Source organism: Salmo salar, chromosome ssa13 (genome assembly GCF_905237065.1).
Source record: "Salmo salar chromosome ssa13, Ssal_v3.1, whole genome shotgun sequence".
Classification (NCBI taxonomy): Eukaryota; Metazoa; Chordata; class Actinopteri; order Salmoniformes; family Salmonidae; genus Salmo; species Salmo salar.
In genome coordinates this window covers 42103858-42129668 of record NC_059454.1, presented here as the reverse complement: position 1 = coordinate 42129668, position 25811 = coordinate 42103858, and the positions used below count along the sequence as shown (strand labels likewise).

The window sequence follows — 25811 nt, the reverse complement described above, 5'->3', positions numbered from 1 at the left end:
GTCAACAACAACACTATGCTGTCATATCATTATTACATGCATTTCTAAAGCCAGGTTTACTGCTTTACCGTAACACAACCAAGACCCCCAAAGAGACAGTTTAGGGCTTTTAAAATCAGTGAAGGAAGCTGTATATTGGGTACGTACATAAAAACTATAAAAGTGCATGCATATTGACCAGGGTTCTCTGTGGTCTCTCACCTCTTCTCCCTTGGGGATCCGGCGACTGGAGATGATGATGATCTTGTCCTCTTTGTCAAACGTCACCACCTCGGCAACACAGTTGGGGGCACAGGAGTGGTTGACATAGCTGAAGAGGAAAACAGGAGGGTGAGACCGGGACAAACGCAATAAGGGGAAAAAAAGAGAAAGTACACTTCCAACACCTACCGAGCTGGGCCGCCAGTCAGAGTGGCATCGATCACATGCTCGTTGTTGGTGCGGAACATGTAGATGCCACGGTTCTAGAAGAAAACAAGCAGGAAGAGAGGTCATTCTAAACACTCCAATCCACTGACACCTTGACTATGAACAAATATTTTCCTGTTGTTTCCCCCTTCATTTCTGTCCCTTTTGTTTTGCTGTTGTTTCCACTTTTATTTCTGTCCCTATTGTTTTCTTTCTTAGTATATTGACCGTTTTTGTGTAAAATCAACAACTCAAATCACAGCTATGCCTGGAGGGGAACTAAACAGACAAAAGACTTACTACTCGAGAGCCACCCACCTGTTCCTCGTAGATCTTCTCACGGCGGTTGGCCACCTCGTTGCGGATGATGGTTCCTATATACTCGATGACCATGGTGTGTTTGTCCAGGTCCTTGGCAGCGTACAGCCCCAGGCCCTGGATTTGGGACCGGGCCAGGTAGACGTTGTTCTTCCACTCTGTCTTCAGACGCCGGTACTGGGAGGACTTGGAGTGGACAAACTGCTTGCTGTAGGGGGTGTTGATCTCGCCGGTGAAGGTGCTCTGGTAGGCCTTGGACATGGACGTACTGTTCAGGGTGTGAGGCCTAAGAGAGAGAGACACAGAACTAGATCAGAGTCAGTCTGCACAGTCATTACGTCATTCAGTTTAGAAATGTTTCAGTGTCACTCATTAGAACATTTGATGAAACATTTAAAATATATATATTTATTTTAGGACATTTAGGTCGACAGTGAGGGAGAACTTCCTCATTAGTGTGTATTGTGTATAATGTGTGGAACACACTTTTTGACCAATCAGAATGTGTGGCCTGAACTAACAACTAACAGACCACACAGCTAGTTTCTCTACACCACTTATCTATTTCAAATGGGGTTTTCAAATGGGTTGCTGGTGTCTGAGTAAAATAAATATTTTAGGATGTTTATTATTTAATTTTTTTGGTGGTGGATAAAAACTACTCCAGTCTGAACTTACACTACTAAACGCCAGGTAGAAAGTGTGTAGAAATGATAATGAACATGTTAGAATAATTGTTTTTTTTTTCAATTTCTTCGATTATCTAGAATTTTCTATATATAGAGCTATTAGCACCGCTCTTCAGCAGGTTTGGTTGAGGTTGTGGTCTCAAACCAGTCAGCTAACTAACATTATCCATCAAGAATACAGGCAAAATGGAGTATTGACAGTGGGAATGTGCCCTTGTCACAGAAATTGCTACATTTACTATCAATATAGCATTCAGAAAATCTGCTGCCTCCCAGATGGCCATTTTGGCCCCAAAAAATTACAACGCAATTATTGGGGTGCGACAGACAACCTGGTCCAATTTGGGTCCCGAGTGCAAAACCAGCTGACAACCACTGCTTTACACAGCATATCGATATCTAGATCACCTATATCTTCTATACTAGTATACCATTTATGACTATTTTCTATAGCTACTACTATAAATCTATTTGGAAGACTATACTGCAGTCTTACCTCTTGCAGTGTGTGAGGATCTTGGGTTCGGAGCGGGCGCAGCCGGTGGGGTTGATCATGAGCGGCAGCTCCATCAGAGGGTGGCGACCGTATCGGAACACATAGTTCTGGCAGCTCTCCACTCCAGGCAACTAATAACGTAACACACAGGATGTTGGTGAAGTCAAGGATAAAAAAGCATGATCCGAACCTCAGATGACACCCTATTCCCTCTGTGGGGCACTCCTTTTAACCAGAGCCGTAGTGCAAAGTAGGGCACTGAATGGGCAATTGGAGACACAGGCCTTGGTGTCATGGAAGCAATGAGAGCAGAGGAGGGAAAAGCCAAATGGCGATTCTGATTTCGGGAAAGGACTTCTTACCGACTCAGTGATGCGCAGTACGGCGTGGACCGTGAGGCCGTACATGTCCTCTCCCTTCACATGGTCAGTGAACAGCTTCAGCATGGCAGACTCTTCTCTCAGCTTAGCTACAGACTGAACCACTCGGTCCCAGATACCTAGAGGGAAGGCAGAAAAACACAGGACATGGTCACAGACCAGATGAGTAAATTGCAGCAATGGAGTCAATTCCATTTTAATTACAGACATGGCTGTGTCGCAACGATGCAATTACCCCCAAAAATGGCAACTCAATTCCAAATCAATGGCAATTTAGACAAATGAACCCAAACTGTGGTCAGTTCTGTGATTGGACATTTCAACAGAGGTAGCCTGTGCAGGGTCTGGGTGTGGGGACAGACTTTGAGAATGTACCTTCTGGGCTGGTGTCGCGGTAGTGCAGGTCTTCCTGTCCATGCTCCAGCACCCGTACCTCGAACAGCGGCCTTCCCTCCGTCTCGCTGATACGACAACGATACCGACACCGGCGGTTAGGCACCCGCGTGCTCCAGTAGATCCTGGTCGCCTCGTAGCCCACGGGGAAGATGGCGGTCGGGGAGTGGAAGGCTTGCATCTGAGACGGCAGCAGCTGGCCCACGGCGTGGAAGATGAGGCCGCCTACGCGGAACAGGTGGATGCGGTCGCCGCGTTGTAAGATGCTGGCGATCTGCTTGACCTCGTCTCTCTCGATGTAGACCCGGCGGAACACAGAGAAGCCCGTCAGCTCCTCCTCGCTGGGCCCTTTCAGTTTGTGTTGGGTGCATAGCATGGTCTTGTCCCTGAAGAACATGCAGCGGGCCTGGATGCCGCAGGCGAAGTGGTAGACGTTGGGGCAGCGCAGGCGGTTGCAGCTGTTGGTGGCGCCCGTCTTCTGGCAGCAGGCACAGCGGGTGCGGAGCCCGCGTCTCAACGCCATTTCGACGTTCATCAGCGCGCCTCCCTGCGTCTCGTACACCTCCGTGCTCCACAGGGCGCAGTTGAGATGAACCCACAGGTCCACGTCGATGTTGAGGAGCCTGGCGGGGCCGTCCGTGGCGCCGTCGCCCTCCTCGTGGCAGAAGCAGCACTTGCGTTTGTCCCGGGGCAGCTTGTCAGGCCTCAGGGTGATGCGGAGACGCTCCATGAGCTCGGAGACCCCGCGGCTGCTCTCCTTCTTGGAGCCTCCTTTACGGATGGTGATGACGATCTGGAGACGCTTCCAGCGGAGGCCCTTCCACTTCTTCACCTTGGGCCGGACCACCATCTCCTCAGGGTCGGGGGAGAGGGGCCTGCTGCGGTGCTTCACCTTGGGGGAGAACACCTCCAGGCTGGCGGTGGGGGAGGTGGGGGTGTCCTGGGGCTGGGGGGCTGGCTGGTCAGCAGGCTTGGCATCATAGTCTGCCTGAGCAGTAGGAGCCTCAGCATCAGCAGAGTCAAGAACAGGAGCCTTAGTGTCAGCACCAGGGTCAGAGTCGGGGACAAGGACAGGGTCAGGAGGGGGAAGGATGGCCTCCTCAGCCTCAGTTTTGATCTGAACAGTGGTGGTGGCAGGCTCCGTTTTGACCTGAACGGTGGTCTGAGCAGGGCTGGAGGGAACTTGAAAGGGAAAGGCTAGCTGAGAGGGGGAGGCTGGCTGGGAGGGGGAGGCTGGCTGGGAGGGGGAGGCTGGCTGTGTGGGAGGTTCAGGTTCACTAGGAGGAGCAGGAGCGGGGACAGGAGGAGGAGAGGGAGAGGAGGGCGGGGAATCCTGGACAGGGATGACAGGGAGATGGCGGACATCCAGGTCAGACACGTTGGTGGTGTAACAGTGCTGAACCGGTTTGTCCTCCTGTTCGGGGAACTCCTGAGAGAGGAATGAAAATATTGAGTAGTCTCCTGACATTTGACAAAAAAAGGCCAGTAGCTAACCTGACTAATAATAATTTATATAGCTCCATTTCCAGACACTCAAAGCAATCTGTGTGTAAATGAATTATGTCTATGGTGTACACTATATGTAGCACCTGATTTGAGCCATAAGGGAGATTAGGCATCTACCACCATCAGATTACAAGGGGACGCCCATGAGCTGACAGAGCCAATGAATATATAGCACAACTTTGGATTTCACCCCCCCATCTCAAAATCAAATGGTTTTGACCGTTTGGAAGTTTTTAGTCAGCTTCTTTTTCCTCTTCCTGCTTTGGCTGGTCAGTGCACCTTGCCATGAAATTATCAAGGTTACCCTGTAACCTTTATCTAAAAATAACCATATACACTGACTTAACTATTGGTTATGGTAAACCTGAAACAATCCATATGAAACACTCTGTAAGCTCAGTTCAGCAGGTGTAGCCAGATGAGTTTGTCTCCGGTAACTTACTTTTAGTCCGGTAAAACACAATTTTCAACAGCGCATAGGTAATAACCTAGCAAATGACATAGGTTGTCACCCAACGAATAAAGCCTAATGTCGCGCAAGCCATTTTAGCACTTGAACGCTGAAGCTGCAGCGTAGATCAGGAACAGTGCACAAATTGACTAGGCTACTGATGTCCCGAGGGTGATTCAGCATGCAAAATGACTTGTAGAGCTACAACTGCAAACACAGTTACATGCTTAGTTTGACACTGAAGGACGACGTATCAGTTGTCACAAAATATTAGGTATTTTCAGAAGGTAGAAAGTAATGAGCAAAAAAAAAAAAAGATTGACGATTCGTAACATTTTAAATCAGATTTTCTTTTCACAGATGCATGCTACATTCGGATTGGTTTGGGGTCCGCCAACCAATACAGTCCCATCTTAAACATTTGAATCGGCGACAAATCCGTATCGGTGAATCGTTTAACCCCTAATAAATATAGCTCCATCATAAATATATAGGGTTGTATCATAGGGAGACTGTACAGCAGGCCTCCAAACAAACCTTTTACCCTGGTGGCACTGATGCAATTAAGTCCAGCCCATGATTTGATCGCACCAATTTGTTTCCCCACGGGCATCACGCAATATACCTTTTTTTTGTAATGAGCTCAATAAAGTCATTCACAGTGCTTTATTAGGAGCTGTAGTACACTACTGATATGGCATTCAGTAAATACATTGTTTCATTTAACATGTCCCAAGCAAGAACGCATGACTCAACAGATTTTGATGTTCAACCAAATCCATTGATTGCCATAAACGTTGGGTTTGGCAGTCTGGACCAATGCTGTTCAGGGATGTGAGCAGGACAAGGATTTTGGCTGAGGAACAGGTCTGTCTATTGGAGGAATATCAGAAAAGGAACTTTCTGATGAATAAAGGGATATGTGACCTACCTGTTTGATGAGTGAGAGGATGTCCACCTGTTTCTTCAGAGTGCAGCCTGGCAGAGAAACATCAAACTGTCTGAGCCACTCTGGGTCCTGGCTGGCTGAACTACCATCTATACCACCAGTCTTCACGCACACAGCACCTGAAGGGAGAGTTTGCTAATTAGATGATCGCTTTCTTCAATATATCTGACCATTTTCTTTCCTGTTTTGCCAATGATTTTATCTAGCTAAGAATTTAAGATGGATGGAGAGAGGGAGGGGTTCAACCTAGAGAAACATTAAGCTTAGGCATAAATCTAGGATCAGCTTATCCTCTTCCCTAAATCTTAAGTGTTTGGTGAAATCTCTATTTAGTAGGTAACAACATTCTATTTCGGACTTAACTGTGAGGAGAAATGTAATAGAAATCACCCGGAGGTCCAATACCTGGTTGTTCGGGGCTTTTCCCTGGTCCTGAGGCTCCTGCTCTGCTCGGGCTGGGAGAGAAAGCCACCTCATAGGAACCAGGCATCCGCATGTGGAGGAGCTGAGCCACAGCCACCATTACATGGTTCAGATTCTGGAGAAGTATCAACCCACCCATCCATCAAGATCATAACTATCCAAATTGTCGTCATTTTTTTTCTTCACAACAGACAGTTCATGGTTTAGTTCAGATAGGAGGTAGCCTGGTCCCGTATTGGTTTCAACCCATATCTGTATAGACAGCACAAACTGATCTGGGACCAGGCTAGATAGGAGATGGGTTGAAGTGAAAATGATAGGGGTTCAGAAAAGGGGTGTAGAGGGACGGAAGAGGGTTAAGCTCAGTAACCTTGGCTGCAGCGGAGGTCAGTGTGAAGGTCACAGCCACCTCGTTGCTCTTGGCTTTGTCCCAGGGGTTGGTTGTAGACGCCAACTTGTCAGCCGCTGCTTCAAACGGCTTGTTCTCTGGAAACACTGGACAAGGGGAAGAAAAAAAATATATATATATATGACATGGACTGGCAAGTCCAATTATTTGTTTTGTGCTTACATTTTAAAATATTTTTATAATTTAGCGATGCTCTTAGACTCTCAAGAGCAACTTACAATAAGTGCATTGTCAACAAGTGGCCTATATTATTTACGACATCAGAAGCCTGTGTAGTGGACCTACCTGGGATGGCAGTGCGGGGGATGAGTGGTATAATAGGGGATATGGTTCTCTCCGTCTCCTCCTCTTTGGGTTCTCGGAGGCGAGGGAAGCGTGGCGCCTCGTCGCCTAGGTCACTCTCAGGAGAGGACGCTGGGACGATACTGTCTGGAGCGTCGCTGTCCTCGTCACTCTCCATCCTGAAAGACATAGGTAAGGTAACGTTCGCAATCAAAACTACTCATCATTAAAATCGGAGAAGTTATTTTCGTATAGAGAGCAAAACATATGCTCTCCATCCTGGAAAACACGGTCAGGCAAGGCCACACTGTGTATGAGACGGGAGGGTAGTATACACGCCAGAGGGACAGAGAACGGTTCTCCTCAAACTATTGAGGAAAAGTTCAAAACAGTAACAACAAATGTGATCCCAAAGGGGGAGAGAGAAAAAGTAGCCACCGACAAGCGCTAGTCAGACAAACTTGTAAATGCCATAGCTTGTCCATCATCCCATTTGGCGGTGCCTGTCTTTACTGCATCAAATCAATGTAAAGAAGCTAGCTAAGACAGCCAGATGTTCGCTAGCCAGATAGCTAGGCTAGTCGAGGCTATTTTACTGAGCTCCCCATCCTCGTCCACAACAACTACATTCAGATGAAACAGCAGCCTACCTGTCGGTTGCTTGTTGTAGCATACTCATTTAGCTAACTTAATTGTGTCATTTGTATTCCACTTCGCATTGATAAGAGAGCTCCCACTTCACGTTGCTACACATGGAGCCACTGACTGTAGCGCCAACAAACTACACGCTTGAAACCGGTGTAGGCTATAAGGCATGTCATTTAATGGGGGCGCACGTCATAAAGTCAAAAGTCGATTTTTATTAAAGGAAGGATTTCAAACGTCACGGTATATCCTTGTGTGTAGCAATGTCACACATCATTTTATTTAACTGAGACAAAGGCTATGCATTTTTTTCAACAAAAGAAACGATAGCTCGCGCAAGTATTTGGAATGCTAACATCCGTTTGTCTGACTGTGCCCATCCCAAACATAGGATTAGGACAGGTGACATATCATCAGGGCCTAAAATGAACACCCCGCCACCCGCCAAATGTGGGTGGATTTTGGCATTGGTGGGTAGGATATCTATTTCACCAGCCACGTTGGTGGGTTGTCAGGGCTCCACAGTGCCAGCATTTCACTCGTATTTGTGAATAAAAATAGGTGAAGTATGATCACATACAAAGTTAAATAAGTGCTGCAGTGGCTGTTTCTTGTTTCATACCGGGCAAATTCATCACATAAAGTCAAAGAACTACGAATCCTATAGCCTATCCCACCTCGCGCTGCAACACTGTCTGGCATAATTTACTTGAAACGAAAGTCTACTGAAGTGAGACTGTCTTTGTGTTTCTTTTTAATAATGTTTTGTTCACAAGCTAGGTTGTTTTTCAATGTTTGAGTTTCAACTGCTACGGTAGAGAGGATGACACGGCTACTAGTCAGACTCAATCTCACAGGCACAAACACGACAGCCACATTGCCACGGTAACCTCCCACCCTTAAAGGAGCAGGTGAACATTTAGGCCCTGCATTTCATACCTGATGTCCTCGTTCTGGTTGTGAGGAGGGGTGGGGAGCGCTGCAAGGATATCCATACTCTTCACCTCCTCAGTGACAGAATCTGCAGACACATTGTAGCGAGAGATGCCATTAACAGACTGTTCAGCTGCTCATCAAATCTAATTGCGCTGTACAAAACCCTTTACATTCAAACCGGATAGGAACAAGGAACATGAAATTACTGAGGGGTTTTGGATGGCAAAACATACAGGCTTGGAAGTGAGACTAAGAGAGTCTTTATTTAAGAGAACGACCTTAAAAAACACAAAACTGCTTTATTTCCGTTTTTCATTAAAAAAATGTTTAAAAAAAAACCTTGTCTTACCCATAGTGTCCTCTGTGGTCTCGGTCTCCTTCTGTACCTCAGTCAGCTCCTCCACAGCAGTTGTCCCATTGAGCATCTTGTGCTGTACCGAGGGGGGTGGTGTGGGGGGCAGGGAGGACGGGGGTGTTGGTGGATTACTGAGGTTACTCTAAGGATACAGGGTGCCGTGGTTAAACAGTGGACAGTGGGATAATGGAGAGAAATAAAAGTGATTGTTGTCATAGAATAACGATAATCATTTCAACTTCTATAGCACTTCTCATAACAGAAAGTCATCTCAAAGCGCTTCAAAAGCTACAAATATGAAAGTGTTGTTGAAACTACTGGGTGGGTGAATACACATTAATAAAAGACGAGAACATAGAGACACTGTTACTCCTGTATCAAGAACAATATGCAGCTGGAAATCTGGACAACCACAGTAAGTCTATGCTGTACACATCAGCTTGTTTAACAGACAGTACCTTGGTGAGAAGCTGAGAGTAGTAGTCCGGGATGTTGTCCAGTACTGCATTTCCAAAGGAGCCCTTGAGCTGGGCCTTGCCGTCGGCCGGGCTGCTGCCGAAGGGGGCGAACAGGTCCAGACTGGCAGTGATGGAGGGCTCCATCAGGGGAAGGAGAGAAAGGCCCTGGGTGAAAATAATGAGAACATTGAAGTTTTTGTCACAAAAAAAAACAAAACAAAGACAAATGAGGTATTACTGTAAAGAGTGGCATCCTACGAATTTGCAATGCATTTGTTACTGTTTTTTGTTTTTTTTTTCATTGAAATATCAAAGTTAGCAAATAATACAGCATACACTAAAATCAACAGTTAATTGCCACCCTTTCATTCAATTAAAATGTCCCACTACTTTTTGGTGAGAAAAGGTCCGGTGCTCTGTGTTCATTCACCAAGCCTCAGAGGTCATCTCCTCCTACCTGTTTCAGTTGTTTCATCAGGGCTTCAGTGCTCTTCCCAACCTCCTCTTTCTTCTTCTTACGGGACTGGGGCGCTCGTTCTCCAGGCTTGTTGGTGCGCTTTACCTTGGCAACAGGAGCCCTCTTTGTGATGGACTGCAGATCCTGTGATGAGGACCAACAAAAGCAATGAAGCAAGGAATTGCACCATCGCCCCATTTGAGAGGACTAGTACCATAGAAATATACTTAGATTGTCATATTTTTATGACTAGTACCTACTTACTACCTTGAAAAAACGAGAACAGTCATAATGGATAGAATATATCTGACTCACCTCCATGTTGCGTGGAGTCCCCTGTAGTTTCTGCTCCAGCATGGCCAGCTTGCTGTTGATGTGTCCGTTGATCTCGTTGTGGATGCCGTCAGATGGCCTCTGAGCTGCCAGCTGCAGGTTCTTGGTCCTCAGGAGCTTCTGCAGCAGCTGTTGTCCTGTCTCAGTCCTGGGGACGTGCGCTCCGGGGTCACCTCCTGGTCCAGGACCAGTGTTACCAAACCCTCCAACCGGCTCCCCAGTCACCTCCCTCTTGATGGCCCCGGAGTGGGGACCACCACCACCTTCTCCATCACAAGTCACCTCTCTGGGCTCCTGTTTGATGTTCTGTAGGGTCATTTTACACAGAGCACCCTCTCTGGAGTCTGGTGGAGATTGAGGACCACCCTGGTTCTCTGAGCCCTGTTGTGAATGCTGCTGGCCCTGCTGTCCACTCTCACCCTTCTGAGGCGAAGGCCCATTCGGAGGGATTTGGCTATGGGTTGTGTCGCCACTTCCGGCCTTAAGCCCAGGGTAGTCCAGGGGACTCTTGGATGCTCCAGGTGACCTAAGAGGAGATGCCTTAATCTGACTGTAGGGACTACCTTTCCCAGCTGCCCCGTCAGTTACAGACGGAGAGGCAACGTGGGTGGAGTGTGGCGTTCCTGGGGTAGCTGGGCTCATGCCTGCTTCCTGTTTCTGGACTGAGGATCCTCCAGGGGAGCCTGCGTGGGAGGGAGATCCCTGGAAGCGTTGTTGAGCCATGTGGATCTGTGGTTGTTGCTGGTGTTGCATGACTTGGTTGGGTTGACGCATCCCCATCGCCTGTGTCATGGCGTGGCGCTGTGGGTCACCAGGGGAGTTGGCCAAGGGTTGGCGGGGAGACATGGGCCTTATGAGGCGGCCCTGGGGGGGCCCACCACGTATCTGCCCCATGGGGGAGCGAGCCATGGGTACCTGGCCTCTCATCATCTGGTGTTGCTGGGCCTGTTGTTGCTGCATCATCATCTGCTGTTGTTGGACACTCAGCGTGTACTGAGGTGAGGCTCCTGGCTGCTGCTGTTGGACTACAGGTCCCGTGATCCCTTGCTGCTGCATCTGAGGAGTCACCACGCCCGGTGGTTGGCTGGGGCCCATCATTCCTGGTTGTTGCGGGGAGCCCACTCCCCCTGGTTTCCCAAGAGCTCCTCCATAGAGCATCTGCTGCTGGGCTTCCAGACCTCCAGGCATCCTCTGGACCTGTCCCACCTGCTGCCCTGGTCCTAGTGGCCCCTGGGGCCTCATCTGGGCTGGCTGTCCTTGACCCACCTGGAGCCTCAGCATCTGGCCCTGTTGTTGTTGTTGCTGCTGCTGTTGGAGCTGGCGCTGTTGGATCATGGCCTGGATGTGCTGGATCTGCTGGTTGGGAGTGAGGTGTCGGAGCTGGGGGTTCTGGGCTATGATAGTTTGGATATTGACTGGGGTGCGTATCTGACCAGGTGGACCCCCAGGCCTCTGGCCAGGCATCATGCCCTGCTGCTGGGCTCTAAGCATGCCCATCATGGCCTGCTGCTTCTGCTGCTGGGCCATGAGGGCCTGTTGCTGGGGACTAGGGTGGCCTGGCATACCAGGGACGGGCTGAGGCTGACCAGGGTGGTTCTGTTGACCCATCACATTTTGCATCTGACCCATATTGTCATGTTGTTGTTGTCTAATGGGGTCTTGGGCTTGCTGCATAAGATTCTGTTGTTGTTGCTGCTGCTGCTGCTGCTGCTGCTGCTGCTGCTGCTGCTGTTGTTGTTGTTGTGCCATGTAACACATCTGCTGTCCTTCCTGCTTGACGGTAACCAAACCAGACTTTGAGGCATCAGCATTGAGGGAACTCTGTCGCTGTAGAGAGAGTTGTTGTTGAAGCTGCTGTTGCTGCTGTGGTTGCTGCTGTTGTACTTGGGGGTGCATGCCAGCCTGTTGGTAACCTGCTTGCTGTTGATGTCCAGCTTGAGCATTTTGAGGCGGTTGTTGTTGTGGTGCCTGCTGCTGCTGGGCCATGTATTGCTGCTGTTGTTGTTGTCCCACTACCGCCTGTTGCTCTCCAGAAGCCCCTGGTTGGGTCATCTGGCCAGGGGTTGAAGGTCCAGGTCCACCCTGCTGTGGAGGTGTCCTGGAGCTGGGACTAAGGATACCACCATCCCCCTGCTGCAGCCCCTCAGTGGGTTGCGGGGTGACCCGTGTGCTCCCCCCTGCTGAAGCGGGAGAAGATCCCATCTGACCTGGGGTAGCAGGTTGAGAGAGTCCTCCGTGGGAGTCGTGAGACTGGTTGGGTTGGCTGATGAAGCCCTGTGGTGGTGGTTGCCTGAGTTGTTGTTGTGCCACTTGCTGCTGCTGTAGCTTCTGTTGCGCCAACATGCGCTGTGCCAGGATTTGTTGTTGTTGAGGTGTGAGCTGGGCCTGGCCGGGTCCTCTGAGTCCATGGTGCTGAGGGGGTCCCACTACTCCCTGCTGGCCCATTAGGACCTGAGGCCTCTGTTGCTGCTGTATGCCAGGCTGGGCCCCCATCATGCCTGGCTGAGCAACCATCATGCCTGGAGGCTGGTTCATAGGCTGGCCTCCCATCAGGGTCTGAGCTGGCTGGGCCACAGCCTGCCCTGGTACCATACCCTGGGGCACCATGGCCTGGTTGGGCATAATACCCTGTTGGAGGTTTGGTTGTTGTTGACTAATCAGAGAGTTACCCATGACGCTTGGCTGTGGCAACATACCTGGTTGGACACCTGGATGTGGCATGGGCTGCTGGCCTTGCATCATCGCCTGTTGTTGCTGCTGCTGCTGTAGTTTCTGAATCATCTGCATCCTGTGCTGTCTCTCCTGGAGAAGTCTTGGGTCTGCCCCTTGGACTCCTCCTGGACCCTGGGGGAAGAACCCTGCAGGAGGACCAGCAGGAGGACCAGGGGATCTGACTCCCAGAGCTCCAGGGTGCTGGCCTCCTCCTAGGAACGGCTGCCCCTGTGGGGGTATTCTGACGGGCATACCTCCTTGCTGACCCATCATCATCTGCCCGGGCATCTTGGAGAGCAAGTGGGTCCCCTGGGTGGAGGGCCCTGGGGCCAGGAGACTAGAGCCCTGCTGGTGCTGCTGCTGCTTGCTCCTGTACTCTGCAATCAGGTTGGTGTGCTCCTTCTGCTGCTTTCGGACCTGAAACACAACAAGAGAGGTGTTAACAGGAGCCAATATTAAAGTAACTGTCCAGTGTTTCCAGATTTCTATAAAATATGACTTAGAATTAGAAATACGGGTGAAATTGTTTTTCCTTCCAAAAAATGATATAATTATGTTAAAGGACAATTACACCATTTTGCAAATTCATTATCTACAGCACCACCCCAACCTCAACATATGTGAAAACGGTGGAAGTTGAAAAATGTTGACGTTTCCCTTTACAAAGCAGCTTTTCTGTGTAGGAAAGGCATGGGCGTACCAACAACAGAATGTGTGAGTGTATACTGGTTATTAAAAATATGAATATGAGTAGACCGCTGATTGGCCAGCTCATCTTCCTCGGGAGGATGATATCATCCTCCATGAGGAAATAGCAAGCATTTTCTTTTTAACAGTTTAAGTTTGGGGTGAGGTTTTCACGTGTCAACAACATTATTTGTGTATGAGTTAACAGAATATGATCTTTAAAAATGTAGATTTTTCACAGGACAGTTGCTTTAAGACAGGAAAGCATGATGATGGGTGGATGGATGGGGTAAGGATTTTCAGAGAGTCTTCCCCACCTGGTCCAGTTGTTTCTGGATCTTGCTCTGCTCCTCGGTGACCAATTTGAGTTTCTCTGCGTCAGCCTCGGCGAAATCACGGCCTGCCTTTTTGGCAGTGCGCTGCTTGGCACACAGAGCCTTGCGGGACTTGCGGTGAGCTCCGATCTGCTCCTCCAGGAACTTGAGCTGCATCTGCAGCAGCTGCTGGGTGTGCAGGAGCCACTCTTCATACTGGTGCTGCTCTGCATCGTCTGGTAGGGAGAACAGGGGGGTGATCATTTGACCAATTCAATTCAGGTTGGCTTGTACTGGAATACATCAAATATGTGCAATGGCTGGGGGTAACTCAAATGGAGGTTTGGGAAACACTGGAATATATCAACTAACAAATATATGTAAGTATTATAACGCTGAAAAATGTGTAGAACTTACTGATGATCCCTTGTACAAACTGGGGAGGGTTGGGTCTCGATTGTGTTGGGTCACTGCATTCCCCTTCCTAAAAATAAAAAGTTGTCAAAATACATAAATCAGATAAACAGACAAGAGTGATTGTGTTTTGAGGATCCCACAGCAAATGATCTGCTTTACAGGATGAATATTATGAACACATATTGTTGTCCTGGTTATGTTTGGACAAGTGAGACACCGTACCTTAGATGGGCCAGATGCGAGTTGACCCTGTGGGTCTCCTGTTCCTGGTGCCGACGCTAGTCTCTGGGCCAACAGAGAGACCTGTTGTCTGTTGATTCCAGAGGGTACCCCCATTGGGTCCTGTGCCAACACTCTCTTGATGCCCTTCAGTGCCACCATCTTTGCCTTGGCGATGGGATCCATGATGTCGTCAGTCACAAACTTGTCTAGATCTGTGAGCAAGCAGAAACACCGGGGAAAATATGATTCAAACAAGGATTCAGGAATCATGCAAGAGTCATGATTCAAACAAGGACTCATGATTAATGCAAGAGTCATGATTCAAACAAGGACTCATGATTAATGCAAGAGTCATGATTCAAACAAGATCAAACAATCTTGAGAACTCATTTATTTACCTTTATCAGGGAAGAAGTTATCACCCAGAGTTGACTGTTTAATCTGTTGTTGCTGCTGCGGCGGATTGAGTCCTGGGTGAATTCCCCCAGGATGCCCCATCCTCATCATGCCTTGTTGCTGAGCCATTGCAGCCATGTGCTGTGGCGTCATCCCTGGTTGTCCCATGATCCTTTGCTGCTGCAGGAGGTGTGGAGGGCGTGGCACCATACCTGGCTGTCCCATCATACCCTGGGGTTGGGGGCGGTGGTGCTGGTTCAGCATGATATGTCCAGGACCGCCCTGGTGGTTGGGGTGGCCTCCCATGTGAGCCCTCATTGCCCCCTGGTGGAGGGAGCTGAGCTGCTGCTGTTGCTGCTGTTTCTGGAGCTCCTTCTTCTCGTGCTCCAGCAGGTCCTGGATCAGCAAGGGAAGCTCGCTGGCTTCCAGAGAGCTCTCGACTTTGTCTAGATCCACAGCTGGGGAGTGCTGTCCCCCTCCATCGGGCAGCCCCAAAGGGTCCTCCCCCAGAGAGGATAAGGAGTCAGCCTGACCAGGAAGAGGGTATGGGAGCCCTCCTAACCGCACAGAGCTCAGAGAGGCACCCTGGTTCTCTGGTTGAGTGGAGGATTTGTTTGTGTGAAGGAGCATGGAGACTGCTTCTCCCATCTCATCCTTCACCACCGCTTGGCCTGGCTCGAGCTTGATCCTGGAGGTGTCGGCAGACTCCGAGGAGGAGGGATGGGGTGTTGTGGACGACGTGGAACCCCCCGTGTTTGAGATTGGGTTTTCCTCCACTTTTGGTTTCTGTTCCACTTTGATGTCCTGAGCTCCAGAGGTACCTGGTGTTTCACCCTCTGCTTCCACCAACCGCAGCTGGTCCGAGAACACATCCTTCGGGTCCCCTTGGTCCAGCTCGGGGTCCGTATAAGCCAGCAGGTCAAACTCGTCACTGTTGAGTAAGTCGTCTAGGTGCGGATCTGTGGTTTCCAGGTTGTCAAGGTTACCCAGGTCGTCGTCACCCTTATCAGGGTCTAGATCCAGAGCCAGGTCATCCTCATCTTCCATTCCTCCATCCCCGGGGGCATTCCCTAGCCTTTTGGGGGCAAACGGATCCTCCAGGTCGGACTCGGGGAGATCAACATTAGGGTCCCCTGAAGCTCCAGCCTGGGACTCTGTGGAGTTCTGGGGAGGCTGGTGCTGCTGCTGCCCAGAGTGAGAACTGGAAGCGTTAGCGGTCTGGGAAGTGCCTGTGTGGGGCTGAAGATGGGGTTGCTGCTGTGAGGGGCCAGTGCTCTGCTGTGGCAGTAATAGACTCATACTACCCTGCTGTAGCCCCAGCCGGGAGTCTCTGACCCCCTCTGTCTGAGGGTCCATACCCTGAGGCATTGGATGATGAATAAACTGGCCGGGGGCCATTTCCTGCTGCTGGGGGATATAGAGACGCGGCCGTTGCTGGGGCCCACGTTGGAGAAACTGGGTCCCCAGGGGCAGCCTCTGAGAGTTGTGCCTCAGCTCAATGAACTGTGGTGGGGGCCCTCCGGGGTCCATGCCGGGCTGCATGTTGAGGGGGGCGTTGAGGTTGTGCCTGGGGCCCACACCCTCTAAGCCAGGCTGGGGGAACCGACGGGGACCCGGGCCCTGCTGCCACTGGCCAGGGAACGGAGGTCGACCATACATGCCCTGGGGGTTGGGGGGCCCTGGTTGTCTACAAAAGACAAATACAGACAAAATGTCAAAACGTACCGGAAGATAGTGAGAAAGCATTGTGCACAAAAGGTTATTTTGGCTGAAATAACTCCTGATGGCATTTCTTTCAATGTACAGCTGTGTGGGCATTTAAGAAAGAGAAAACACAGATGGAAGAGAAAGGAGAGATTTGAGTGTATACCTGAGCTGGTTGGGGTCCATCATGGCAGGGGTTCCTGGGGGTGGCAGACGGCCACCTTCCATCTTCCCTGCTAATGCTGCCTGGGCACCAGCAGCAGCACGGTCCTATTGGGACAAACAACAAGGGCCTACTATTCAATTCAATTACAACTTTATTAATACCCTCAAGGGCAATTCAAATAAAATATTAAGTAACCGGTAGAAAACGTTGAAAACTTTTTGGAAAACAAGTGTGTTCTTATTGTACAGGTTTAAGTAGTACCTCCCCAGATCCACTCAGATTCAAAACATTTTGAGCCTGACCCAAGTTGATGCAAGTTGATGTCGGACATGTTGTTCGACATATTATAGCGTACCTGTGGGTAGGGTGGTGGAGCACGGCGGCGGGCTTTGTCTTGCTGATAGGCTGCCATGTCTCCTCCGGGCCAACAGGGGGCAGCACTGCTGGCTGCTGCAGCCTCTTTCTCTTGCCGGATTGAGTTTCGCTGCATCTGCTGTCGGATCAACAACTCCCTCAGTTTGTGTCGCTATCAGAGGAAGAAGAAGAAACACCCGTCAGAGGTTATATCGGGCCTAAGAATGACAATAAGGGACAATTATTTTTCTTATGATGTTGAAGGACTCTTAGAAGATTAGCCCCATAGTCATAGTGGAATAAATTAGATCCTTGTTAAAGCAAAGCAAACAGAACATGTACCTGTCTCTGCTTCTCCAGCTCAGAGGGACTAAGGTCCAGTAGTGAAGGATCCTGAACCGCTGACATGTCAGGCATCTCCTGGGCGCCGGACATAGTCCCCTGGGTTTGAGGTGCATCCGGGGGTTGGGGGGCTGTGGGGTCCTGCTGGGGGGCCATCCTGGAGTGGAAGTTGGCACCCATGGCCTGAGTCTGGGACTGTTGCTGCTGCTGGAGCTGCTGTTGTTGTTGTTGTTGCTGCTGGAGGAGTTGTTGTTGCTGCTGCTGCTGGAGGAGTTGTTGTTGTTGCTGCTGCTGCTGCGCCATCTGATAGGCCATGTTGGGGCCCCGGGTGAACCCAGGCGGCCCAGAGGGCTTCCCAGAGAGAGGGTCCCCGACAGGGGTGGAGGACGGGGGGAGTGAGGGAGGCTGGTTGGGGTGAGGTGAGCCTCTGTAGCTGGGGGTGCCCTCTGGGACAGTGGAGGTGGGCCGGGGGGGCTTGTGCAAAGCAGCAAAGGGATCCCTGGACTGGGGGCGCGAGGGGGGCTGGGAGTAGGGGTCAGGTGACTGGAAGCGCGAGTTGGATGCCGGGGACTGGACAGAGAATGCATCATTGGAGAGGGCTCCAGGAGTGAGGGGGGACTGGGAGCTGCCTTGGGACTGGGGACTGGAGGGGACCCTGGGGCAGGACTCCTGTTGGGCCTGGGGATGCCTCTGGGGGAGGGGGGAGCAGCTATCCCCAGACTGGGGTCTGGGGGTGAGAGGAGGCTGGGCATAGGGGTCCTGAAACGGGGTAGAGGGGGACTGGCGGTAGCCCTCAGAGTGGTGGTTGGGTGAGGCTCCAGGGTTGAGTACCACCCCGCTGTCCCCTTGGTGCATCCGGGGCGTCATGGGAGCCTTGAACAAGCCGTCCCCAGAATCCAGCATCCCTGCAGGGGAGCCCGTGTTACTCAGGTCCTGGCGTCCCGTGGAGGAGGAGCGGGGAGAGGGTCCCCCACTCATATCAGCCCTGTACTGCCCCTGTCCCATCCCAGCAGGTGAGGACACATGGGAGGGGGAGGAACCGTATTCTGGACGCCCCATCCCCTGCTGCTGGCCTCGAAATGGGTCTCCATAGTGGGTGGTGTGGGGCGGGGAGAAGAGAGGGGAGTCCCCAGGCCCTCCACCCCTGCACCGAGGGCTTTCTGGGGGGCCTATGTGCTCCTGAGAGCCCTGCTGTGACTGGGGCAGGTGACACTGGATCTGTTGTTGTGGCCTGAAAAATGGGTCCACCTGCTGAGACCGCCGGGGAGTCCCTGGGTGCATGTCGAAGGGGCCGAGGCTGGCCGGCCGTCCCTGAAGAGGGCCCTGCGGGCCAGGATGGGGGTAACCTGAGGAAGATGCCTGGCCCTGCATGGGGCTGGAGGCGGCCTGGTGGGAGGAGTATGGGGTGGAGGGGTGGGAGTGGTGAGAGGTGTGGGGGGACTGGGGAGGCTGCTTGGCAAAGGGATCTGTCCTCATATCTGCCGATGCCGAGCCCGGGGTCTTGAGAGGACCGTCGGGGAAGAAAACGGAAGAGGAACCCGAGTCAGGGTGGAAGGGGAAGGGGCTCTCTGCCGAGCTGGGCTGGGAGGGGTTGGAGACAGAACCTGAGGGCGGGGGGATCTGGAGGTGCAGGCTTGGACGTTCACCTTTGACCCGAACACCACCATCATCCTCTGTCTTGATGGGCCGACACACTTGGCTCTCTGCCTGCTGTATAAGAGAAGAGAGAGTTAGAAAAAGGCAAGGAGACTGTATGTAGACATCCTTAAAGTGACAAACTTATGATTTGGGCTGGTTTCCTGGACCCAGATTAAGTCTTGAAGTGCATTAAAAGCATTGTCATTGGAAATTCCAAACATATTTTTTGGTCCAGGCATGGGCTTGATCTGAATCAAGGAAGCTGGCCCTATGAATCAATTATCTGGCCTAAACTCCCACCTTCTGTGCCTTGTTGATCCGCTGAGCTGCTCTGTTGTCTTTGGCCTTTTGCAGAAAAGGAACCTTGTCTGCAGCTGAAACCTTCCTCCAGATCTTCATGATCTGTTTACACCGACTGGACCAGTCTGTCAGAGAGGAGAGAGAGGATCACAACTTACATTAAATACAGTACCAGTCAAACGTTTGGACACACCTACTCATTCAAGGGTTTTTCTTTATTTATTTTTTTACTATTTTCTACATTGTAGAGTACTGAAGACATCAAAACTACGAAGTAACACATATGGAATCATGTAGTAACCAGAAGTGTATAACAAATCAAATATATTTTATATTTGATATTCTTTAAAGTAGCCACCCTTTGCCTTGATGACAGCTTTGCACACACTTGGCATTCTCTCAACCGGCTTCGTGAGGTCACCTGGAATGCATTTCAATTAACAGGTGTGCCTTGTTAAAAGTTAATCTGTGGAATTTCTTTCCTTCTTAATGCATTTGAGCCAAATCAGTTGTGTTGTGACATGGTAGGGGTGGTATACAGAAGATAGCCCTATTTGGTAAAAGACCAAGTCCATATTATGGCAAGAACAGCTCAAATAAGCAAAGAGAAACAACAGTCCACTAAGACATGAAGGTCAGTCAATCAAGAACATTTCAAGAACTTTCTTCAAGTGCAGTCGCAAACACCATCAAGCATGGGAAAGGAAGGCCCAGAGTTACCTCTGCTGCAGAGGATAAGTTCAATAGACTTACCAGCCTCAGAAATTGCAGCCCAAATAAATGCTTCAAAGTTCAAGTAACAGACACATCTCAACATCAACTGTTCAGAGGAGACTGCGTGAATCAGGCCTTCATGGTAGAATTGCTGCAAAGAAACCACTACTAAAGGACACCAATAATAAGAAGAGACTTGCTTGGGCCAAGAAACACAAGCAATGGACATTAGACCGGTGCAAAGTCCAAATGTGAGATGTTTTTGTTCCAACCGCTGTGTCTTTGTGAGATGCAGAGGTGAACAGACCTCCGTATGTGTGGTTCCCACCATGAAGCATGGAGGAAGTGGTGTGATGGTGCTTTGCTGGTGAAACTGTCTGTGATTTATTTAGAATTCAAGGGACACTTAACCAGCATGGCTACCACAGCATTCTGCAGCGATACGCTATCCTACTGGTTTGCGCTTAGTGGGACTATCATTTGTTTTTCAACAGGACAATGACCCAACACACCTCCAGGCTGTGTAAGGGCTATTTGACCAAGAAGCAGAGTGATGCATCAGATGACCTGGCCTCCACAAATCACCTGACCTCAAACCAATTGAGATGGTTTGGCATGAGTTGGACCGCAGAGTGAAGGAAAATCAGCCAACAAGTGCTCAGCATATGTGGGAAGTCCTTCAAGATTGTTGTAAAAGCATTCCTCATGAAGCTGGTTGAGAGAATGCCAAGAGTGTGCAAAGCTGTCATCAAGGCAAAGGGTGGCTACTTTGAAGAATCTGAAATATATTGTGATTTTTTTTAACACTTTTTTGGTTACTACATGATTCCATGTGTTATTTCATCGTTTTGATGTCTTCACTATTATTCTACAATGTAGAAAATAGTAAAAATTAAGAAAAACTGTTGAATGAGTAGGTGTGTCCAAACTTTTGAATAGTACTGTATATTCCGGTAAACTGAAGTCAAAACATTTGATATTTGCTTCATTTTCAGAGATAACAAAAAAGTTTATTTCATTAGAACTTTGGAAGCACCATCCCATCCAGAGCAAACATGTCCTAAAAATGAGAAAAGTCCACTTATTCATTGTCTGTCTTTTTTTTCTTCTAACTAAGATCTCCCTCCATCCACTCACCTGGGTAGTCCCGTCTGAGAGTGGGGAAGTTTGTGTTTGCGTAGAGTACAGGGGAGATGGTGGACATCTCTCCTAGCTCCTCGTCCTTCTCCCAGCGCTGGAGGCTGCGCTGGTTATAGGACAGCCCGTCTCCATCTACCTCGCCGGGGGTAGGGGGAGTGGAGGGTGTGGCAGGGGTGGAGGGGGTCGCCCATGGGCTCTCCTCTCCCCCGTCTGGACTGAACAGACCTGCCCGGTCCCGCATGTCGAAAAACGGAGACTGAGAGAGTCCAGGGAAGGAGTCCATCACACCAGCTGAGGGCAGCGACCCTGAAAGGGATCAGCTTGTATGAGTGACATGTCCTGCTTTACCATGAGCCTAACAGTTCCTTAACGACAACAAACTATTGCTCCATATTTCATCACACTGTTCACATTTTCTACTCCTTTCTCTTAGTGAGATGTCTTAAGTTCAACGTCACACTCATTTCCACTTCCTATGAAAGTGAGCTCTCTAGGCCTGTACCAGTGAGGAGGCTCCTCTGCGGCAGACCACTGCGGTTCATCTCCCCCTTGACTCCCTCCAGGATGGGCCTCATGCTGCTCTGTAGAGACCCTCCTAAAGAGGCCCCCTCTGACGTTCCCAGGACCTTCCTGAAGAACTGCTCAGAGTCCTGACTCTCCATGCCCTGAGGAAGACCTAGGAGACAGAACAGGAGGCATGTTAGACTAGTGGGAAAAAGCATCTGTCAAGACCAAACTGGTAGCATATGGCAAAACTAAACACCTGCAACTCCAGCACACAGATCTCTCACCCAAAGAAAAGAAGCTCCTGCACACTAGGCTGGTCAAGTATCCCTTTTATTAATCTGCAACATTTCAGCATCACCGTGATCTCTTTACCTTCATTCTTCTCCGTGTCGGAGCCTTGAGGGTCCGTCGAACTTGGTTCTTTGACAGTCGAAGACGACCCTGCTCCCTCGCCCTGAGGCTGGGATCCTTCACCCCCCTCCTGCTTCAGGTGCATCCCAGACCCCATCACTCGCTCCCTGGCCTCCATTGTGTCAGGTGCGGTGGGTCTGGCCCCAGGTGCATGGGGCACTGGAGGTCGGAGGAGACCCATGGCACCATGATGCCTCGGTCCTGGGGGAACCAGGAGAGCCTTCTTACTCAGGTCCATCAGTTGTTTACCAAAGAACGCCTCCTGCACAGAGAGATAGATAACTCTGATGTTAGCTAGTCCTATATGGGAGTTGGTCTCTCGACACTGCGGGCTAGTTTCCCCAGACACAGATTTAAGTCTAGCCTTGGACTAAGAAGGAACTTCAATGGAGAATCTCAATTGAGCATGCTTTGTATTCCACTAGGCTTAATTTGTGCCCGGGAAACTGGTTCCTTTAGGTTGCTAACTGAAGTCTTTAGAATAGCCATGGTGAGAGGTGGCGAGAGAGAATGTACCTGCAGGTAAGCTGGGAACATGTCCTCCAGTTTGCTCTTCTTCCTGCCTCGTCGTTTCTTGGCCTGCTCCCCCTCTCCCTCAGCTGGCTTAGTCTCCGGGGGGCCATCTATAGGTGTGTCTGGGTGGGGCCCTGTCAACAAACAACACGTGTCATTTCAGAATGGCAATTTTGAAAGCAGGAGTTTAATTATATTTAAACATTTTGTTTTGGGTTGCAAATAAAATCACACATCGACACAATGTACATTTGAAACCCGGAGGATGAGACATGAAAGCACATGAACAATAACTTATTTCCGCAGCAGTCCTGAAAGGTTTATTATATTTTTTTTACAAAATGTCTAAGAATTTGACCTCTCTCCAACAGATCCGAATATTTCAGTGTTTGACCAGTACAATGGCAGTGGGTGGCTGTTGTAACTTGCCTTCCTCTACGGCTGGTTTCTCTCCCGTCCGTCCATCTGTAGCAATTGTCCCGTCTCCAGCCAGATGAGACAGATGGGGAAACAGACCTTTCTTCATCCGCGTGTGACACTTCCTCTGGCGCACCATGAAGCCACCGATCCCTGCAGGAAATATAAATGTTTATTTGAATGTGACCGTCATAGAGCGGTGACAAATGATATGCTCTCACTACAGGGGTCTGTAGGACAGACCTGGGTTCTAATAGTATGTTTTCTTTCAAATACTTTCTGTGTTTGATTGAGTCTGTCTGGAGTGCCAGACCTGCACATTTAGGACTATTCTATTAGTCCCATTGCACCAGGCAAGCTCGATCAAGCAAGGCTAAAGCGTCGCAAAGGAAACAAATAGAATTTTAACCAATATGTCTAGTTAGAGTGCCCTCTGACCTGGTCTGTAGGGTTTCCTCTTCCTCTTCTTCCCATCGTCAGTCTCCTCTACTCCTCCTTTGAGGCCCTCCTCCATCCCCTCACCACCTCCCTCTGCTCCCAGCTCTCTGTCTGGGCTCCCTGGAGGCTCCTGTTTTACACCAGGGGCTCCGGTCTCACATTCCATGGGCTCCCCACAGCCTGGAACAACAGAGAGCGAGAGATTCATGGTCAATGCAGAGGAAGTGACAGACCGAAGCGGGTGCACAAATACATGCATGAGGTAAGGAATCACCTCTTGAAGAAAAATAAAATGTCATTCAACAAGGTCCAAGATGACATATAAAAAAGTTCTCTAACAACTCTTGATAGAAGGTGTTCAAAACACACATCTAGGATCAGTTAGCAACCCCAAATCTGAACCTGAAACCAATTAGGGGATAATGGCAAATCTGACCTTCGATCAATGTCAAGGCATGGAGCAATTTCATCCTCCTCCTATAGAAACCCAGGTCACTTAGAGAAACAAAACAGCAGAAAGTCCACCCACCTTTTCCCTCGTCCCCGTCTCCCTCGCCCTCTCTTAGCTCAATGCCGTCATGCCCTCCGTCGCCACACAGCATATCCAGGCGGGAACGCCGCTGCCGTCTCTTGTGTAGGGGAGACATAGAAATGCTACGCAGCAGGGACATGCCCGTCTCGGTCAGCCACACTCCCTCCAACCGGTAGAACTGACGCTCTGGGTGGGACAGGGAGGAGCGAGGGTTGACGACTGATAAAACTACACAAACATTTGATGAGTGAGTGCTATTTCTGCTAAACAAAACAACAATTACTTGGATACATACAAATAAAAATGTGCAGATTGTTAAAACTACAAGAGGTCGGTGTAAGGCACCTTGGGAGGTGAAAAACGTCATGTGTCCTTACATATAAACAGTTAAAAAGAGAGAAAACCAACCTGGTTCTTTTATCTTCATGGCTGTCATGTAGGTCGTATCCACTGTTACTGCAGACAATCCGGGGGGGGGAAGTGTGAGAATTACAGAACACATTTCATGTCGTCACCGTTCTCACTTTCTTCTAATCAAATGGACTGGTTTTAAGTTGATAGGCTTACCTATGGGTTTGGGGACGTAGGGAGTGCAGGAGGTGCAGGCAAAGCCCTCATCAGAAGCTTGCTCCACCTCGTCCTCAGTGTACAGACTCTCACACACCGCGTGCACCCATCTACATGGAAAGAAACACACGATGAAAGAGATGCCACTCTTTCTGGATAAAGCATTAACATGGTACAGCCAAAACAGTAGAACAGGGGTCCCTAAAGGATATGTCTTGGGTCCTCTTCTCTTTAGCCTAATATACATACACTTAGGTTGAAGTCATTAAAACTCGTTTTTCAACCACTCCACAAATTTCTTGTTAACAAACTATAGTTTGGCAAGTCGGTTAGGACATCTACTTTGTGTATGACAAGTCATTTTCCCAACAATTGTTTACAGACAGATTATTTCACTGTATCACAATTCTAGTGGGTCAGAAGTTCACATACACTAAATTGACAATGCCTTTAAACAGCTTGGAAAATTCCAGAAAATGTCATGCCTTTAGAAGCTTCTGATAGGCTAACTGACATCATTTCAGTCAATTGGAGGTGTAACTGTGGATGTATTTCAAGGCCTACCTTCAAACTCTGTGCCTCTTTGCTTGACATCATGGGAAAATGAAAAGAAAATCAGCCAAGGCCTCAGAAACAAAATTGTAGACCTCCACAAGTCTGGTTCATCCTTGGGAGCAATTTCCAAACGCCTGAAGGTACCACGTTCATCTGTACAAACAATAGTGCGCAAGTATAAACACCATGGGACCACGCAGCCGTCACACCGCTCAGGAAGGAGACGCGTTCTGTCTTCTAGAGATGAACGTACTTGTGCGAAAAGTGCAGATCAATCCCAGAACAACAGCAAAGTACCTTGTGAAGATGCTGGAGGAAACAGGTACAAAAGTATCTATATCCACAGTAAAACGAGTCCTATATCGACATAACCTGAAAGGCCGCTCAGCTAGGAAGGAGCCACTGCTCCAAAACCGCCATAAAAAAAGCCAGACTACGGTTTGCAACTGCACATGGGGACAAAGATCGTACTTTTTGGAGAAATGGAGAAACAAAAATAGAACTGTGTGGCCATAATGACCCTCGTTATGTTTGGAGGAAAAAGGGATGCTTGCAAGCCGAAGAACACCATCCCAACCATGAAGCACGGGGGTGACAGAATCCTGTTGTAGGGGTGCTTTGCTGCAGGAGGGACTGGTGCACTTCACAAAATAGATGGCATCATGAGGAAGTAAAATTATGTGGATATATTGAAGCAACATCTCAAGACATCAGTCAGGAAGGTAAAGCTTGGTCGCAAATGGGTCTTCCAAATGGACAATGACCCCAAGCATACTTCCAAAGTTGTGACAAAATGGCTTAAGGACAACAAAGTCAAGGTATTGGAGTGGACATCACAAAGTCCTGACCTCATCCCATAGAAAATTTGTGGGCAGAA

General features: G+C 49.5%; 1 protein-coding gene across 3 annotated transcripts in view; it reads right to left on the bottom strand.

The window, feature by feature from the left end:
• kmt2d (lysine (K)-specific methyltransferase 2D) overlaps nucleotides 1-25811 on the bottom strand; it is a 42450-nt gene that overhangs the window by 3035 nt on the left and 13604 nt on the right. For 2 of the 3 annotated variants that reach the window (XM_014135873.2, XM_014135875.2), the window contains exons 18-49: nucleotides 24380-24489; nucleotides 24221-24268; nucleotides 23810-23998; nucleotides 23281-23460; nucleotides 22855-22995; nucleotides 22429-22559; nucleotides 21874-22174; nucleotides 21497-21670; nucleotides 20992-21300; nucleotides 19141-19265; nucleotides 17203-18912; nucleotides 16862-17032; nucleotides 16507-16610; nucleotides 14639-16323; nucleotides 14241-14452; nucleotides 14019-14085; nucleotides 13605-13837; nucleotides 9871-13017; nucleotides 9556-9699; nucleotides 9099-9263; nucleotides 8635-8782; nucleotides 8289-8370; nucleotides 6708-6883; nucleotides 6384-6508; nucleotides 5996-6128; nucleotides 5573-5709; nucleotides 2667-4113; nucleotides 2274-2410; nucleotides 1912-2042; nucleotides 727-1033; nucleotides 391-464; nucleotides 202-310 (exon numbers count right to left, since the gene is read on the bottom strand). In XM_014135873.2, the coding sequence (XP_013991348.2) occupies nucleotides 202-310; nucleotides 391-464; nucleotides 727-1033; nucleotides 1912-2042; nucleotides 2274-2410; nucleotides 2667-4113; nucleotides 5573-5709; nucleotides 5996-6128; nucleotides 6384-6508; nucleotides 6708-6883; nucleotides 8289-8370; nucleotides 8635-8782; nucleotides 9099-9263; nucleotides 9556-9699; nucleotides 9871-13017; nucleotides 13605-13837; nucleotides 14019-14085; nucleotides 14241-14452; nucleotides 14639-16323; nucleotides 16507-16610; nucleotides 16862-17032; nucleotides 17203-18912; nucleotides 19141-19265; nucleotides 20992-21300; nucleotides 21497-21670; nucleotides 21874-22174; nucleotides 22429-22559; nucleotides 22855-22995; nucleotides 23281-23460; nucleotides 23810-23998; nucleotides 24221-24268; nucleotides 24380-24489 (12352 nt within the window). The remainder of the gene's footprint in view (nucleotides 1-201; nucleotides 311-390; nucleotides 465-726; nucleotides 1034-1911; nucleotides 2043-2273; nucleotides 2411-2666; nucleotides 4114-5572; nucleotides 5710-5995; nucleotides 6129-6383; nucleotides 6509-6707; nucleotides 6884-8288; nucleotides 8371-8634; nucleotides 8783-9098; nucleotides 9264-9555; nucleotides 9700-9870; nucleotides 13018-13604; nucleotides 13838-14018; nucleotides 14086-14240; nucleotides 14453-14638; nucleotides 16324-16506; nucleotides 16611-16861; nucleotides 17033-17202; nucleotides 18913-19140; nucleotides 19266-20991; nucleotides 21301-21496; nucleotides 21671-21873; nucleotides 22175-22428; nucleotides 22560-22854; nucleotides 22996-23280; nucleotides 23461-23809; nucleotides 23999-24220; nucleotides 24269-24379; nucleotides 24490-25811) is intronic. The other variant, XM_014135876.2, reaches the window with a different exon arrangement.